The 14,010-nt window shown below is 35.5% G+C and overlaps 2 protein-coding genes across 2 annotated transcripts in view; both read left to right on the top strand.

The window, feature by feature from the left end:
- szl (sizzled) overlaps positions 1–310 on the top strand; it is a 3,091-nt gene extending 2,781 nt beyond the window's left edge. Inside the window, exon 5 of the mRNA XM_016494744.1 lies at positions 63–310. Within this exon, the coding sequence (XP_016350230.1) occupies positions 63–310 (248 nt within the window). The remainder of the gene's footprint in view (positions 1–62) is intronic.
- A 4,396-nt stretch (positions 311–4,706) lies between these two features.
- dbx2 (developing brain homeobox 2) lies at positions 4,707–12,232 on the top strand. The gene is made up of 4 exons (XM_016494737.1): positions 4,707–4,869; positions 6,624–6,698; positions 9,174–9,358; positions 11,938–12,232. The coding sequence occupies exons 1-4, from the start codon at positions 4,707–4,709 to the stop codon at positions 12,133–12,135; spliced, it is 621 nt and encodes a 206-aa protein (XP_016350223.1). The 3' UTR covers positions 12,136–12,232.
- The last annotated feature ends 1,778 nt before the right edge of the window (positions 12,233–14,010 follow it).

The following is a 14,010-nucleotide window of genomic DNA, read 5'->3' as shown; positions in this document are numbered from 1 at the left end:
CGTCAAAGCCAAGATCCCGCGGCGCCGCCTGCCCTCCGCGGATCCGGAGCTGACGGTGGAAGGCCCGGTGGAGCTGATCCGGCGCGGCCCGCTGCTCCCCTACGACACCGCGAGCCTCATCCAGCGCTGGCTGCTCATCAACCTCCGCTGCGCGCTCACGCTGGCCCGCCCCGGCCGCGCGCAGCTCTACCTCATCACGGGAACGATGCGCGCCTCCGGCTCCATCCAGCTGTCCAGTCTGTTCCCGTGGCTCAAGAAAGACCTGCACATCGCCGCCGCCGCGCGCAAATGGAAACACCACAAATGCTGAAGCTAGGCACCCTCAAACGAAACCAATAGGAAAGTTCAAAAGAACAGCGTTTATTTGAAATAGAAATCTTTTGTAACATTATAAATGTATTTATTTACTGTCACGTTTGATCCATTTAGTGCATCAGTTACATTGATTAATAAAAGTATTAATTTCTTTAAAAAACTTACCTCAAACCTTTGATAGACAGACAGATCTAAAGTTATAAAAATATAAAATAATTTGTAATTTTTAAATGATTTTCTCCTCATGAAAATGATACCAATAACAGAAACCATTCAAGATTATTTAAAAAATAATAATAATAAAATGTAATTTTAATGTCTTCCACATGCAAATGACAGATGACAACAGACACCTTGAAAAAAATATTTTAAAATATATAATAAATAACATACAGTATGTATTTGAAAAACAACAGTGTATTGTGATGATACTCAAACTATGTCTTCAAGAATATCTGATTCATTTTAGTGAATCGGTTCATTTGGACAGTTCATTTCATTAAACGGGTTCAAAAATGATTTATTTAATGGGATGTGATTGACTGCTATTAGGAATATGAATGAAGTAAGTCACATCTCAATAGAGTTTACCTGAACCAGTATGAGTATACAGGATTTACGCACGATTTGAAGCACTACAGAAGCAGATTTCATGATTGAACTGTTGTCAGAACTGCTTTATCAGAAGTGGAGTCTGACTCTCATCGAACACCTTTTCAGTTTCATGTGTTTATGATGTTTATTGAAGAAAAGGGCATCCAGAATGGTTTGCGAGCGTGAATCAAACGCATTAGGGGCCCCGCTTCGGCCCGGGTCTCCCTGCATTGTGCTCTTTGATTCAGAGGCTCTTTAGACACTCTCAGTGAGGGCTCTCGTTTTTTTTTCAGTTGTCCTTTAAAAGGCATAAAAGCTTTAAATGGGTTCACATGAACAAATGGTTTAGTGACTCCACTTCATAAAGGACTAATTCTGCCTGTTTGGGAAAACCATGCGGACTAGAATATATATATATATATATATATGTGTGTGAGACCCTAGACCACAAAACCAGTCATAAGGGTCAATTTTAAGAAATTGAGATTTATGCATCATCTGAAAGCTGAATAAATAAGCTTTCCATTGATGTATGGTTTGTTAGGATTTCGCTGAGATACAACTATTTGAAAATCTGGAATCTGAGGGTGCAAAAAAATCGAAATATTGAGAAAATCATCTTTAAAGTTGTTCAAATGAAGTTCTTAGCAATGCATATTACTAATCAAAAATTAAGTTTTGATATATTTACGGTAGGAAATGTACAAAATATCTTCATGGAACATGATCTTTACTTAATATCCTAATGATTTTTGGCATAAAAGAAAAATGGATAATTTTGACCCGTACAATGTATTGTTGGCTATTGCTACAAATATACCCCAGCGACTTAAGACTGCTTTTGTACATCATTTGCAAAAAATGTAAGATGCTTCATCAATAAACATCTCTGAGTTTTCAAGGCTCTTATTTTGTAATCGAATGTGTTCATTTCTTTAGTAAACATAGTTAGAAATATCACTATGTTAAACCCCATCTGCATCACCTTGGTCTTAATATGAGGAAGAGTTTGAATGATTTGACCAGCGCGGTCTAGTTCTGGACTGAGTTTAGAGTTTCTCCATCACACCGCTGACCGCATTGATGTTTGATTAGTCACAAGTTCATTTCTTGATCTATAACCCGAGCGTTAACACACATTACATATTCATCGGCCGTCGGCCTGCCCGCTACCAGCGAGGCCAAGAAAACTGCAAATTTGATTACATGTGCCCTTTGGCTCTGTGTCGAGGGGACAAAGAGAACGGCTGTCTGCGGCGATTAGCATGCCCAGCATGAGGTGATGTTTCCCCCAAAAGACTGGCCTGCGCTGGGACATGCCTGTTTACAGCAGACCTGGACACAGCACGCTTCTGCTCTGACACAGACTGAGCAGAGACACATTTCCAGTGCATCTGAGTGCGTTTTGACCTAGAAGACATATGCAAAAAAAAAAAAAAGCATTATTTTTAGTAAGGCAATGAAACTTTGCAAGTGCTTTAAAACCCTCAAAATATACATCTTTTTTTTTTTTGCAATAATTTTTTATGAGATATAACCATTTTAATATTTGTAGATATAGAGTCTCATGAGGTGTTGTATGAAGTTATATTAGTGGAAAAACCTTTTGTAAAGTATATTTCGCCTTTTCCCCATATCTCACACACTTTTGGGACTGAATATTGTTCATGAATATGAATATGTGCACTTATTGACAAACTATTGCAGTGTGAAAAATGGACCACTTTATTCATCTGAAAGTGAAGGGTTATGCAAAAAAAAAACTTTTCAGAGTAATATGTATGTTGTTTTATTAGAAATAAATATGTAGGTATATCTGGACTGTTTTTGAGCAATGAGTTATGAATTCAAAAGAATTTAATGCAATTTTGTTCATTCCAATGAAGTTAATACTGGTAATTCTCAGGTTATATGTTCTTATACATTTCATACAATTATATATTCAAATACAATTTCTCACTAATATATATATATATATATAAATACATTTTGCATTATAGTTTTTTTTTTGGTGTGGTTCATGTATAATTTGAAATTTCAAATAATTTCTCAATTTTTAAATTAATAAAAAAATGCAGTAATAACATGGTAACATTCAAAACATTCAATTTTGTCACATTTACTCATTAATGATAAGTTGCTGATCAGATACATTGTGGATTAAGTATACAGATTTCGAAAGCATTTTGAGAATTATATATATATATATATATAATGTATTAAAACATTATCATATTTTTATTAGTTGTATCATTATCTTTGTAGAAGGAAAACATCAAAGAACAACTGGTGAATCCTACACAAGAGAGAAAATCCACACATGGCATCTCTCTGTGTCTGTATCTCAAATATTTCTCATCAGATTGTGTCTTGAGCAGTACACGCTTGTGTTTGTGATTCTGATGAAAGAGCGACACACAGCCTCATTACAGAAAACAAGCATGCTGGGAAACGCTCCTCAGAGAGTCACTAACAAGTCTGCAGCCGTTCTGAAAACTCTTGGTAAAAGTCAAATAATGCTCACAACTTTTGGCCTGTAATGTTGAACAAAAGCAGATTTGGCTTTCATAACATTTCTGCTTTGCAACAGAAAATACATTTTAAAGCTATTTTTAATTTGGAAGACATATTTGAATATCCTTTTATCCTAAAATAATAATAATAATAATAATAAAAATAATAATTTGCATCAAAAATATTTTTGTTTTTGTAATTCTCAATACTAATTTGATTTCCATTACTGTAATACCATCATTTGCACTGTAAAATGATTACAAACATAAAGATTTTTAATGTAATTTGGCATAAATGAAAGGCAGCACAGCAAATACAACAAAGAGCATTACATTTACAGTTTAAATATAAAACATCATTTTTGACATTATGGTAATGCTAATGAGATTTATTTTTAAGAAAATAATCCTAACTATGCTAAAATTAGATTTGATCTTTTCATCTTTTACCCTAAAATAATAATACAAAATAATATTTTGTATCAAGAAAATTAATCTTTTTTTAATTTTTAATACTGTAATACCATAATTTATAGTGCAAAATTATTTAAAATGAAATTCTTTAAAAAAAATGTAATTTAGCATACAGGCAGTACAACAAAAATATATTTTTTAAATACAGCTTAAATAATATATCATAATTTTTTTATATCAATATTTATATTATTTATATCATTATTAATGAGTTTTGATTAAATTAGGGCAATGTGCTTAATTAAAAAGTAAAACAATCTTTAGGCTTCATGCAAAAACTTGTTTCTTATTTATTTCTTCTGATTTGAAGGTGAAAAATTCAGGACGTGTTCTTTAAAACTTTTTGTGAGTTTCACACACGCATTAATTATTGTAAAATAGCACTTGTTGATTGCAAACAAGCTCTCATTGTCCGCAGCTGTGAGGACGGCCAACAATAAAGCAAAGAAATATAGTCCACATTGATAGACTGAGGCACAGATATTTTCCAGGCCGTCTCTCAATGGCCGCTGCTGAAAAAAGATATCAGTATTTACTGCCGCCGGGCTGTGTTTGGTGTGCAAGTTAAACTTTGGCCGGGAGTCATTGTCTCCGATGTCTATCATTTAATGGGAGCTTTGACATAATGAATGAGGGGTTCCACCTTCCGTCCCACAGAAAGAGCAAGTCTTATCAGAGCCAATCACAGCGCGCCACATTGTCTTCTTTGTGCTTTTTAATGAAGTTAACTCTCACACGAGAGGGAGAAACTCTTCCGAGCGCTCCAGACTGGAGGATGATGTCTTAAAACGGACGAGGAAACTGAACGACATGGCTGGCTTTCCTCATCCGGGATTCGGGAATTCTGGGAAGTGTTTTCTGATAGAGAACCTGCTGCGTTCGCCTGCGCCAGGTGTTCGTCCCGAGAGATGCTTCCCGGCTCAGCCGGGGCTGATGCTGAAGGACAGGTGTGTTTCTCAGGACGGGGAACGAGGTAAAACCACCTGAGACGCTGACACGACTACAGATGCATCTCACCTGCTGCTGTTTATTAATATTTTATATATATTTTTTATTTTGATATTTTCTGATTTAATTTGAATTTTATTTAGGTTTTAGTATTTTTGTCATTTTATATGTTTTTTTTAATGTTTATCTTTTATTCATTTTTTTTATTTCGGTTTTAGTTTGTTATTTTAATATATCAAGTTCAGTTAAATGAAATGTTGCCTTGGCAGCTAGCTGAAAGAAGTTTAACTTTTTAAAAATATGTTATTTCAAGTAACAGAAATGTTGTTTTAGTTTATTATAGTTTTTATTAATATTTTATATTAGTGCTGTCAAACGATTAATCACATGCAAAATAAACGTTTTTGTTTACATAATATATGTGTGTGTGCTGTGTATATTTATTATGTATATATAAACACACACACATGCATGCATATATTTTGAAAATATTTACATGTAGTTGCATGTCTATATTTATATTCATATAATTTATATTATAAATAAATATATTTAATAGCTATATAAACATAACATATTTTTCTGAAATATATACATGCATGTGTGTGTATTTATATATGCATAATAAATATACGCAACACACACACACACATATAATATGTAAAGAAAAACGTTTATTTTGGATGCGATTAATCGTTTGACAGCACTATTTTAAATATATTTTTAATTTTTATATTTTCTGATTTAATCTTAATTGTATTTAGTTTTTAGTATTTTTGTTGCGTTTTGTCATTTTATTTCTTTTTGTAATATTTCTTTTTTTATTAATTTTTGATTTCAGTTTAAGTTTGTTATTTTAGTACACCAAGTTCAATTAAATGAAATTGAGAAATTTTGCCTTGGCAGCTAGCTGAAATAAAATAAGTTTCACTTTAAAAAAAAATATTTTATTTCAAGTAATGAAAATGTATGTATGCTTTTAGTTTGAGTTAACTATGGTAATAAAGTTGAACATTCTCATAACATCATCAAAAGAAATTCAATTAATTTTGAATTAAATTAAAAGCTGTGATCAGTTCAGATTCTCAATTACTTCTACATTTACAAACAGTACTGAAAGTTAAAAAAGTCACATTTTTCACTGTACATCAGCATCAACCTTTTAGAGTAATATATTGGAAAGATAATTTATTTGTTTGTTTGTTCATTCATTAATTCATTCATTCTTCCTTCCCTTCAATTATAGGATGTGGGTAACTGGTTTTATATTATATTTATTTTATATTTATTTATTTGTACTTTTCATAGAATATATACATTTAAATATTATATGTAGTCTATATATTACAATAATATTTTAATGTATATTAAGGCTTTAAGGAAATTATTAGTATACTGGATTTAGAAAAATATTGTTTAAAGTAGTTTTTAATGATGCATATCACACTACCAATCACAACCTATTTGTTTAATTTTATTTTTAAGAACGCATTTACCTGCATATAACCATTATGTTGTTAAAATTAATAACTTTTAACATATACGGACATAATTACATAAATATTATTTACGTAAAGGATCTGTATTTATAATCACATAAATACAGTACATTCTGCACACTATCACTATAACATCTAGACATGTATGATAATTATTTATTGACTATTTTCACGTGATAGAATAATACTATGAACTGCTCATATTTATTTTTAACATGATGTTTGAGCTGCAGATTCATGTGATATAATGTGATTAAAGTTTGCACTCATCCGTCTCCAGTTATCATGACCGGTGTTTCTCTGCCCCGCTGCTCTGGATCTGGACCTGTGATGCCGTCTGCTCCTCTGTTCCCTAGTAAAACACACACAAACACACACACACACTGTCAAACGATTAATCGTGATTAATCGCATCCAAAATAAGTTTTTGTTTACATAATATATGTGTGTGTGTACTGTGTTTATTTATTATGTATATATAAAAGCACACACATACAGTATATACTTTGTATATATTTATATTCATATAATTTATATTATATATAAATATATTTAATATATAAACATAACATATTTTTCTTAAATATATACATGAATGTGTGTGCTTTTATATATACATAATAAATATACACAGTATACGCACATATATTATGTAAACAAAAACTTTTATTTGGGACACGATTAATCGCGATTAATCGTTTGACAGCACTAATTTATACAAAAAATTTAAAATATAAAATAATAATACATACAAGAAACAACTTTTTTTTAATTTATATATAAAATTATGTCTTATTTATTTATATATAAAAGTAGTCATAAGCTTTCTTGTATATAAAAATAATTATTATTTCTTATTTGCTTTATTAATATGTATACATGAAAATATTAATATTTTATTTCTATATTTCCTCTTCGTTTGATGTCATAACTTTGTCCTAAATTCTTAAAAGTTCTTCAGCTTTATTTCCAGGTTTAAACAAACGACCTCACTGTACATTTTTATGAGTATGACTGGAAATAAAGCACGCTAGTGAATTCAACGATATCTTTATCGCCTGACTGAGTCTCTTCCATTTGGGCTTCTGCTCTCTCCAAGTGCCAACACCTCGGCAAATCCGGATCTGTCAGATCGGGGTGTTTCAAAAGCCTCCCTGAAAACAGTTTAGTGTTCTGACACTTTCCCACAGCGCTCTCGGCGCTCTTCTCCGTGACCAATCGGCGCATTCAGAGCGACCGCACACATGCGACCTCGCCGCTGACCCGGGATCGGCTGAGCCGCGGGTGTGAGTCGCTAATCGGAATCACTTCTCCGGCCTTTTTGTTCTCGCTAATGAAAAGCAGAGCTCTAAAAGCAGGCCTCCCCTCCCCATCCGTCCATTCTGTCCACTTCAGGCCCCCGTAGACATGAGGCCCTCAATAGAAATGACTTTTATAGACTTTTTTCCAGCTCATCTCCCCGTACAGAGAATGAGACGTGTCCATCTCTTGAAAGGAAACACTGAGAAGATAATGTGATATGCATCATTTGCTGCGGGCGTGTGGGCGGGGCTGAGGGTCAGCTGACCCTTTAACAGGGCGTTTAAGTGGAAACTATTTAGACTGAATAGCGAGCAGAGAGCATGACTAACCTGCTTACTCGCGCCGCTGACGGTGGCCGCTCTGGCGATTTGTCCAACACATTAAAAAGGCATCGCTGAATGTGTTCAGAGCACCTGAGAGTTTTATTCGTTCATTTAGGCCTGTGTGTGTGTGTGTGTGTGTTTTAAAGTTCATTCCATTTTCTAATGCAAACATGGCTCTGATGAATCATGGAAAGTCAGATTGTTGCTATCCTGAAAAGTATAGCGAAATTGCAATGTGACGCACTTAAATAATCAGATAAATGACATAATGAATATTTAGCCACAAATTGACATATTTATACCCTCGGCAGGGATCAATCCTGTAAATTCGCTATTATAAATAAATAAATAAATACAAAAAACTCAACCAAAAACATAACAGAGGTCGTGTTTCTCTATTTTTGGATATATTTTTTTTACCCTTAGGAAAAAAACTTTTATCGAAATAAATAAATACAAAAAACTCAACCAAAAACATAACAGAGGTCATGTTTCTCTATTTTTGGATATATTTTTTTTACCCTTAGGAAAAAAACTTTTATCGCCATATAATTAAAATAAAATAAAATTAAATTAAACTAAATATTGAATAAAAATACCCTTAGAATGGCTAAATCCTAAAATTCCTTATAAAACATATAAAAATAAATAAATAAATACAAAAAAACAAACAACCACAAATATTATAATGTTTCACTTTTTTTTAAGAAATATTTTTCTACCCTTAGGATAAATAACTTTCCTATAAATAAAATAAAGTAAAATAATTCATTAAAATGAACATACCTTTAGAAGTGCTAAATCCGACACATTCCTGATCTAAATGAATGAATAAATAAATAAATAAATACAAACAACAACAAAACAACAAAAAAATTATTTCATATTTTTGGAACATATTTATATTAATAAATCCTATACATTTACTATAAATAAAATAAAATAAAACACCATTAGAAGGGCTAAATCCTATACATTCCCTCAAAATATACAAATAAATAAATAAAATAAACACATTTAAAAGTATTTATTTAAATTAAATATTCAATATTTTACAAATATTATCCCCTTAGCAAGTAAGATAATGTTACATGATAACATATTACATGATAAATCCTATACATTCCATATAAATACATACATACATACAGTCCATAAATAAAAGAAACCCTGTCTCCTCTCATCGTGATGTGTGTGTCCTGCAGAGGGCGTGGGGTCTGTGCTGTGGAGTCCAGCGCTGAGCTCCAGGTCTCGGCCGGGAATCCTGCGGCGGGCTGTGTTTTCTGAGGAACAGAGACGAGAGCTGGAGAGAACCTTCCGCAAGCAGAAATACATCAGCAAGACCGAGCGCAACCGACTGGCCACCGACCTCTGTCTGAAAGAGACGCAGGTCAGACCACAGAAACACGCGCTCAACTTGTGCTGCTTCATCATTTTGTGATACACTATGTAATAAAAGTTTGGCGTAAGTAATTTTTTAAAAGAAGTTAATACTTTCATTAATCAAGGATGCATTCAATTGATCAAAAGTGACAGTAAAGACATTTCTATTAGAGATTTCTAATTCTTTAGAACTTAGAACTTTCTATTCATCTGTGAATCCTAAAAAAATATTATGTATGACGGTTACAAATATCAAATACTGATATTGTTACATGTATGCCTTGTTTTCTGTTCTCTCCATTGTGACCTAGTTTTCCTGAGTTGCCTGATTATGTCATTCAGTTCACCTGTTGTCTGTTAATCATCTCATTAGTTCCCTTTGTTTGGTTCATGCTTATAAGTCCTCAGTTCTCCCTTAGTCTTTGTCTGTTCTCCGTCTATGTTAAGCTGGTTTCCGTGCCTGTTCTCCTGGATTTATCTGATTAAAAGACTTCTCGTTGATCTCCTTCATCCTCGTGCAGTTTGTATCACCAACGTGTGACAGAAGAGCGGAGCGACTACAGTTTTTTTTTGTGGCGTTTTGTTCCCTTTTCCCCCACTCTTCTGTCACCATGGACATTCCTGCTGTGGCCCTGCTATGCCTGGAGCAGGGCGACCATCCGCTGGAAGACCACACACGGGACTTTTTGCATCTTCCGTGCCTGACTCATTACCCTGATCGCTCACTCTGTGTTTTTTTACCACGCCAGCCTGAGTGAGCGGTCGAAGGCACGCGTTCCAGCAGATGGTCCCAGGGACAATTTTGCCGCATTTGTGGAGTGGGTGCTGGAGAATAATGGACTGTATTCCTCCGTCTGCCCCGCTGATAAGGACATCTCCAGCCCCACTCTCAAACCAGAGACCAGCCAGCCGTCATCCCGGGAGTCTCCTATGTCTCCTGTGTCTCCGCTGGTTCCGTCCAGCCCTGAATCTCCTGCGTCTTCGCTGGTTCTGCCCAGCTCCTGTTCTCCTGTGTTCCTTCCCAGCCTCCCTCTCCCGCCTCCTCAGCCAGTTCCTCAGTCCTATCTCCGCTGGTGCCTGTCAGTCCCTCAGCTCACCCTCAGTCAGCGCCATCTGGGTGCTGTGATCCGCCTCGGGACTTCCAGTCTCCAGCTCCGCCTAGGCATGAGGATCTCCTGTCTCCGCCTCCAGTCTCTGAGTCCTGAACTCCACCCCGGTCCTTCGACCCATCGGCTCCACCTTGGCTCCTAGCTCCCTCGTCTCCACTGTGGCCCATCATCCCACTGGCTCCTACGGGCCCCCTCGTCCCTCCGGCTCCGCCTTGGTCAGTCGTCGACCATCCGCCGCCTTGGGACTCCACTCCTCCAGCTTCACCGCATCACTCCGTCCCTCTGGCTCTGTCTGGCTCCTCCTTCCCTCCGGCTCCACCTTCGTCCTCAGTCGCTCTGGCTCTGCCGTGGTCTTCCGGATCCCTGCCTCCACCTTGGTCGCCTGAGCCATCCGGATCCATGGTGTCGCCCTGGCTCTCCGTCTGCTCAGCTCCATCTGGGTCTCCACCTCCAGTGGCTCCGTCTCCATCGTTCGTCCCCAGGGTGTCGTCAAGTCCTTCTCCACCATGACTCCTCCCTCCTTTGACTCCGTCCTGGGGCTTCATCCTGGCTGGTCTCTGGACCAACATCTGGCTCCTTCTGCTCCTGGCTTCCCCTTGACTCCTCCCACCCTCCGTTCCCCCTTGGACTCTTTTGGACTATTTTTGTTTCTGTCTTTCTCCTGCTCCACGCCCTCCTCAGTTGGACTTTGTTACGGTGCAGGGACGCACCTTGCCGCTTTGTTTGGTTCATGCCTATAAGTCCTCAGTTCTCCCTTAGTCTTCGTCTGTTCTCCGTCAATGTTAAGTTGGTTTCCGTGCCTGTTCTCCTGGATTTATCTGATTAAAAGACTTTTCGTTTATCTCCTTCGTCCTAATGCAGTTTGTATCACCAACGCGTGACAGATATAGAATTTTTTTGGGATTTTTTTCCCTCCCAACAACAGGCATCTTGAAACTGATCATACCTGAACATACTCAGTCCTCAGTTGCTTCACTTTCATAATCTAAAAATTTTATATTGTTCATCATTTTCCATAAAAACTATGCTTCAAGAGTAATGCAACAATTATGTAGCATTTTGAGCAGTTGTATCAATTGATAGTTAGAACATTGTAATGAAATGAATAGACACTCAACTCAGATGTAATGTGTGAGTTGCATTTTGAAATAGTAATACTTTGATGTTAAGTTGTGTCATTTTGAACCGGTGATTTTAGTTCAATGAACAAAATATCTTTGGTTCATGTGTACTGTATCCAAGCATTTGGAAAAAGTGTCGTGTTTTGAAAAATTTGCATTTTGATCTTTGGTTGTGAATTATGTGTCTAGAGTTTTGAAAAATTACATGAATATTCTGTTATTAGTGCAAAAATTATTGTAAAAAACTAAGCTAAATGCGAACAACAGACCTCTATATTTACGGTTTGACGTCAAACCTGGGTTTCACACTCTGCAAGTCGATCCAGTTTGCTGAATGCGGTTCATGTGCCCCGCAGGTGAAGATCTGGTTCCAGAACCGCAGGATGAAGTGGAGGAACTCCAGAGAGAAGGAGAGCACATACACACGACCGCCGATGGAGCGACTGATGCTCTGGAGCCAATCTGAACCGGCGGACAAAACACACACGCCAACGCAGACCAAACACACTCACACACACTCACCGGTGCACAGCACAAACGCTGAGACCAGATGACAAATCAGAGGAGAGAACAGACTCTTGATGTGAAACAGCTGGAAAAGATTTCTACGCAAAGATTGCAAATATCTAGGAATTTTACAGTTGTGATTTATAGGCCCGGAAATGTCTTTAAAAATGATGGAAAAGTCTGAACTTTTGGCAAAACTTTACAATACGTTTCTATTTGTTAACATGAACTAACAATGAAAATCGTAGTTTTAATCGTAGTTAATGTTAATTTCAACATTATGAGATACTACATCATAATTATGACATAAAAAATCAGAAATATCAGAAATGAAGTCATAACTATGAAATATACCCCCGGTTTCACAGACAAGGCTTAAGCTAGACCCAGACTAAAATGCATGTTTGAGCTGTCTCAACTGAGAATATCTTGCTCTGACATATCTTAAAATATGTCAGTGTCATTGTTCTGTGTCAAGATGCACACCTGTAATGTTTTCTTCTAAGGCATTTTTGTAAAAGTTGCTTAAATATCTTAATTTAACTAAGGTCTAGTCCTGGCTTAAGCTTTTGTGAAACCGGGCCTAAAAGTCCAAATGATGAGATACGAAGCTATAACTGTGACATAAAAAGTAAAAATATGAGATACTAAGTCATAATTATGAAATTCAAAGTCTAGATTATGAGACACTAAATCATAATTTTTAAATTAAAAGTCTAAATTATGAGATACTAAATCATAATTTTTAAATTAAAAGTCTAAATTATGAGAAGCTGAATCATAATTATGACAAAAGTGAAAAATATTAGATACTAAGTCATAATTATGAAATTAAAAGTCTAGATTATGAGACACTAAATCATAATTTTGAAATCAAAAGCCTAGATTATGAGACACTAAATCATAATTTTGAAATTAAAAGTCTAAATCATGAGAAGCTGAATCATAATTATGACAAAAGTGAAAAATATGAGATACTAAGTCATAATTATGAAATTAAAAGTCTAGATTATGAGAAACTAAATCATTATTCCGAAATTAAAAGTCTAAATTATGAGAAGCTGAATCATAATGATGACAAAAGTGAAAAATATGAGATACTAAGTCATAATTATGAAATGAAAAGTCTATATTATGAAAAGCTGAATTATGAGATACCAAGCAAGCTGTAATTATATAGAGCGCAATTCCAAAACAACACCAGAAACAGATTTACTAACAATGCGCAAATTAAAGACTACAGACGCAACATCTCATTTACATATCGACCAACACAATATAGCCTACGAAGCGCAGCGCAAATTAGCGTAGTCGCAAATAAAGAATAAATAAATAAAGAAGCCACAGTACGTTGAAAAGAACCTGAGGCCAAAAAATGAAAGTTTGCTAGAAGTTTTGATAGAGCTGGTATTGTGTGACTCCTAGTTGAGGGCTCCAAGTCGTCTTTTATTTCCTGAAGCAAATTAAAAATAACATGTCTTGGCAAATGATATGTTCGGATAATGTGTTCTTCTGGCATTCAAAATAAATGAATATGTGTGGAAAAAATCCTTTCCCCTATACCATGCGCTCTCTGTTCACTGCAGTGCCTCTCCTAGCAACAATAATTGCAGCCATTTCAAGCGCAAAATAGTTTAAGACATGCTTTTTTGGGGCGTTAAATAATGGCGCAAATGCCAGTAATTTGACGAGCGCAAACGGTAGTAAATCTTGTTGCATGATTCATTTTAATACTCTCCTCCCATAACTTTTGCGTCTCAAAGGGAAACTCCTACAAATGCATATTCAATAAGGTCAGGTGCAAAAATAACTGTGTCCTAAATCATAATTATGAATTAAAAGTCTAAATTATGAGATACTAAGTCATAATTATAAGATAAGTTAATTTATGACAAAAAGTTATAATTATGACAAACACAAAA

This window comes from Sinocyclocheilus anshuiensis, unplaced genomic scaffold, assembly GCF_001515605.1.
Source record: "Sinocyclocheilus anshuiensis isolate Anshui unplaced genomic scaffold, SAMN03320099.WGS_v1.1 scaffold923, whole genome shotgun sequence".
In the NCBI taxonomy this organism is placed as follows: domain Eukaryota; kingdom Metazoa; phylum Chordata; class Actinopteri; order Cypriniformes; family Cyprinidae; genus Sinocyclocheilus; species Sinocyclocheilus anshuiensis.
Note: the sequence above shows the minus strand (reverse complement) of the source record. Positions and strands in the feature narration are given on the sequence as shown.

Coding starts and splice junctions, on each gene's coding strand:
- dbx2 (XM_016494737.1), top strand. CDS start 4,707: ATGGCTGGCTTTCCTCATCCGGGATTCGGGAATTCTGGGAAGTGTTTT. Junction 6,699..9,173: donor GTCTGCTCCTCTGTTCCCTA/GTAAAACACACA, acceptor TGTGTCCTGCAG/AGGGCGTGGGGTCTGTGCTG. Junction 9,359..11,937: donor TCTGTCTGAAAGAGACGCAG/GTCAGACCACAG, acceptor TGTGCCCCGCAG/GTGAAGATCTGGTTCCAGAA.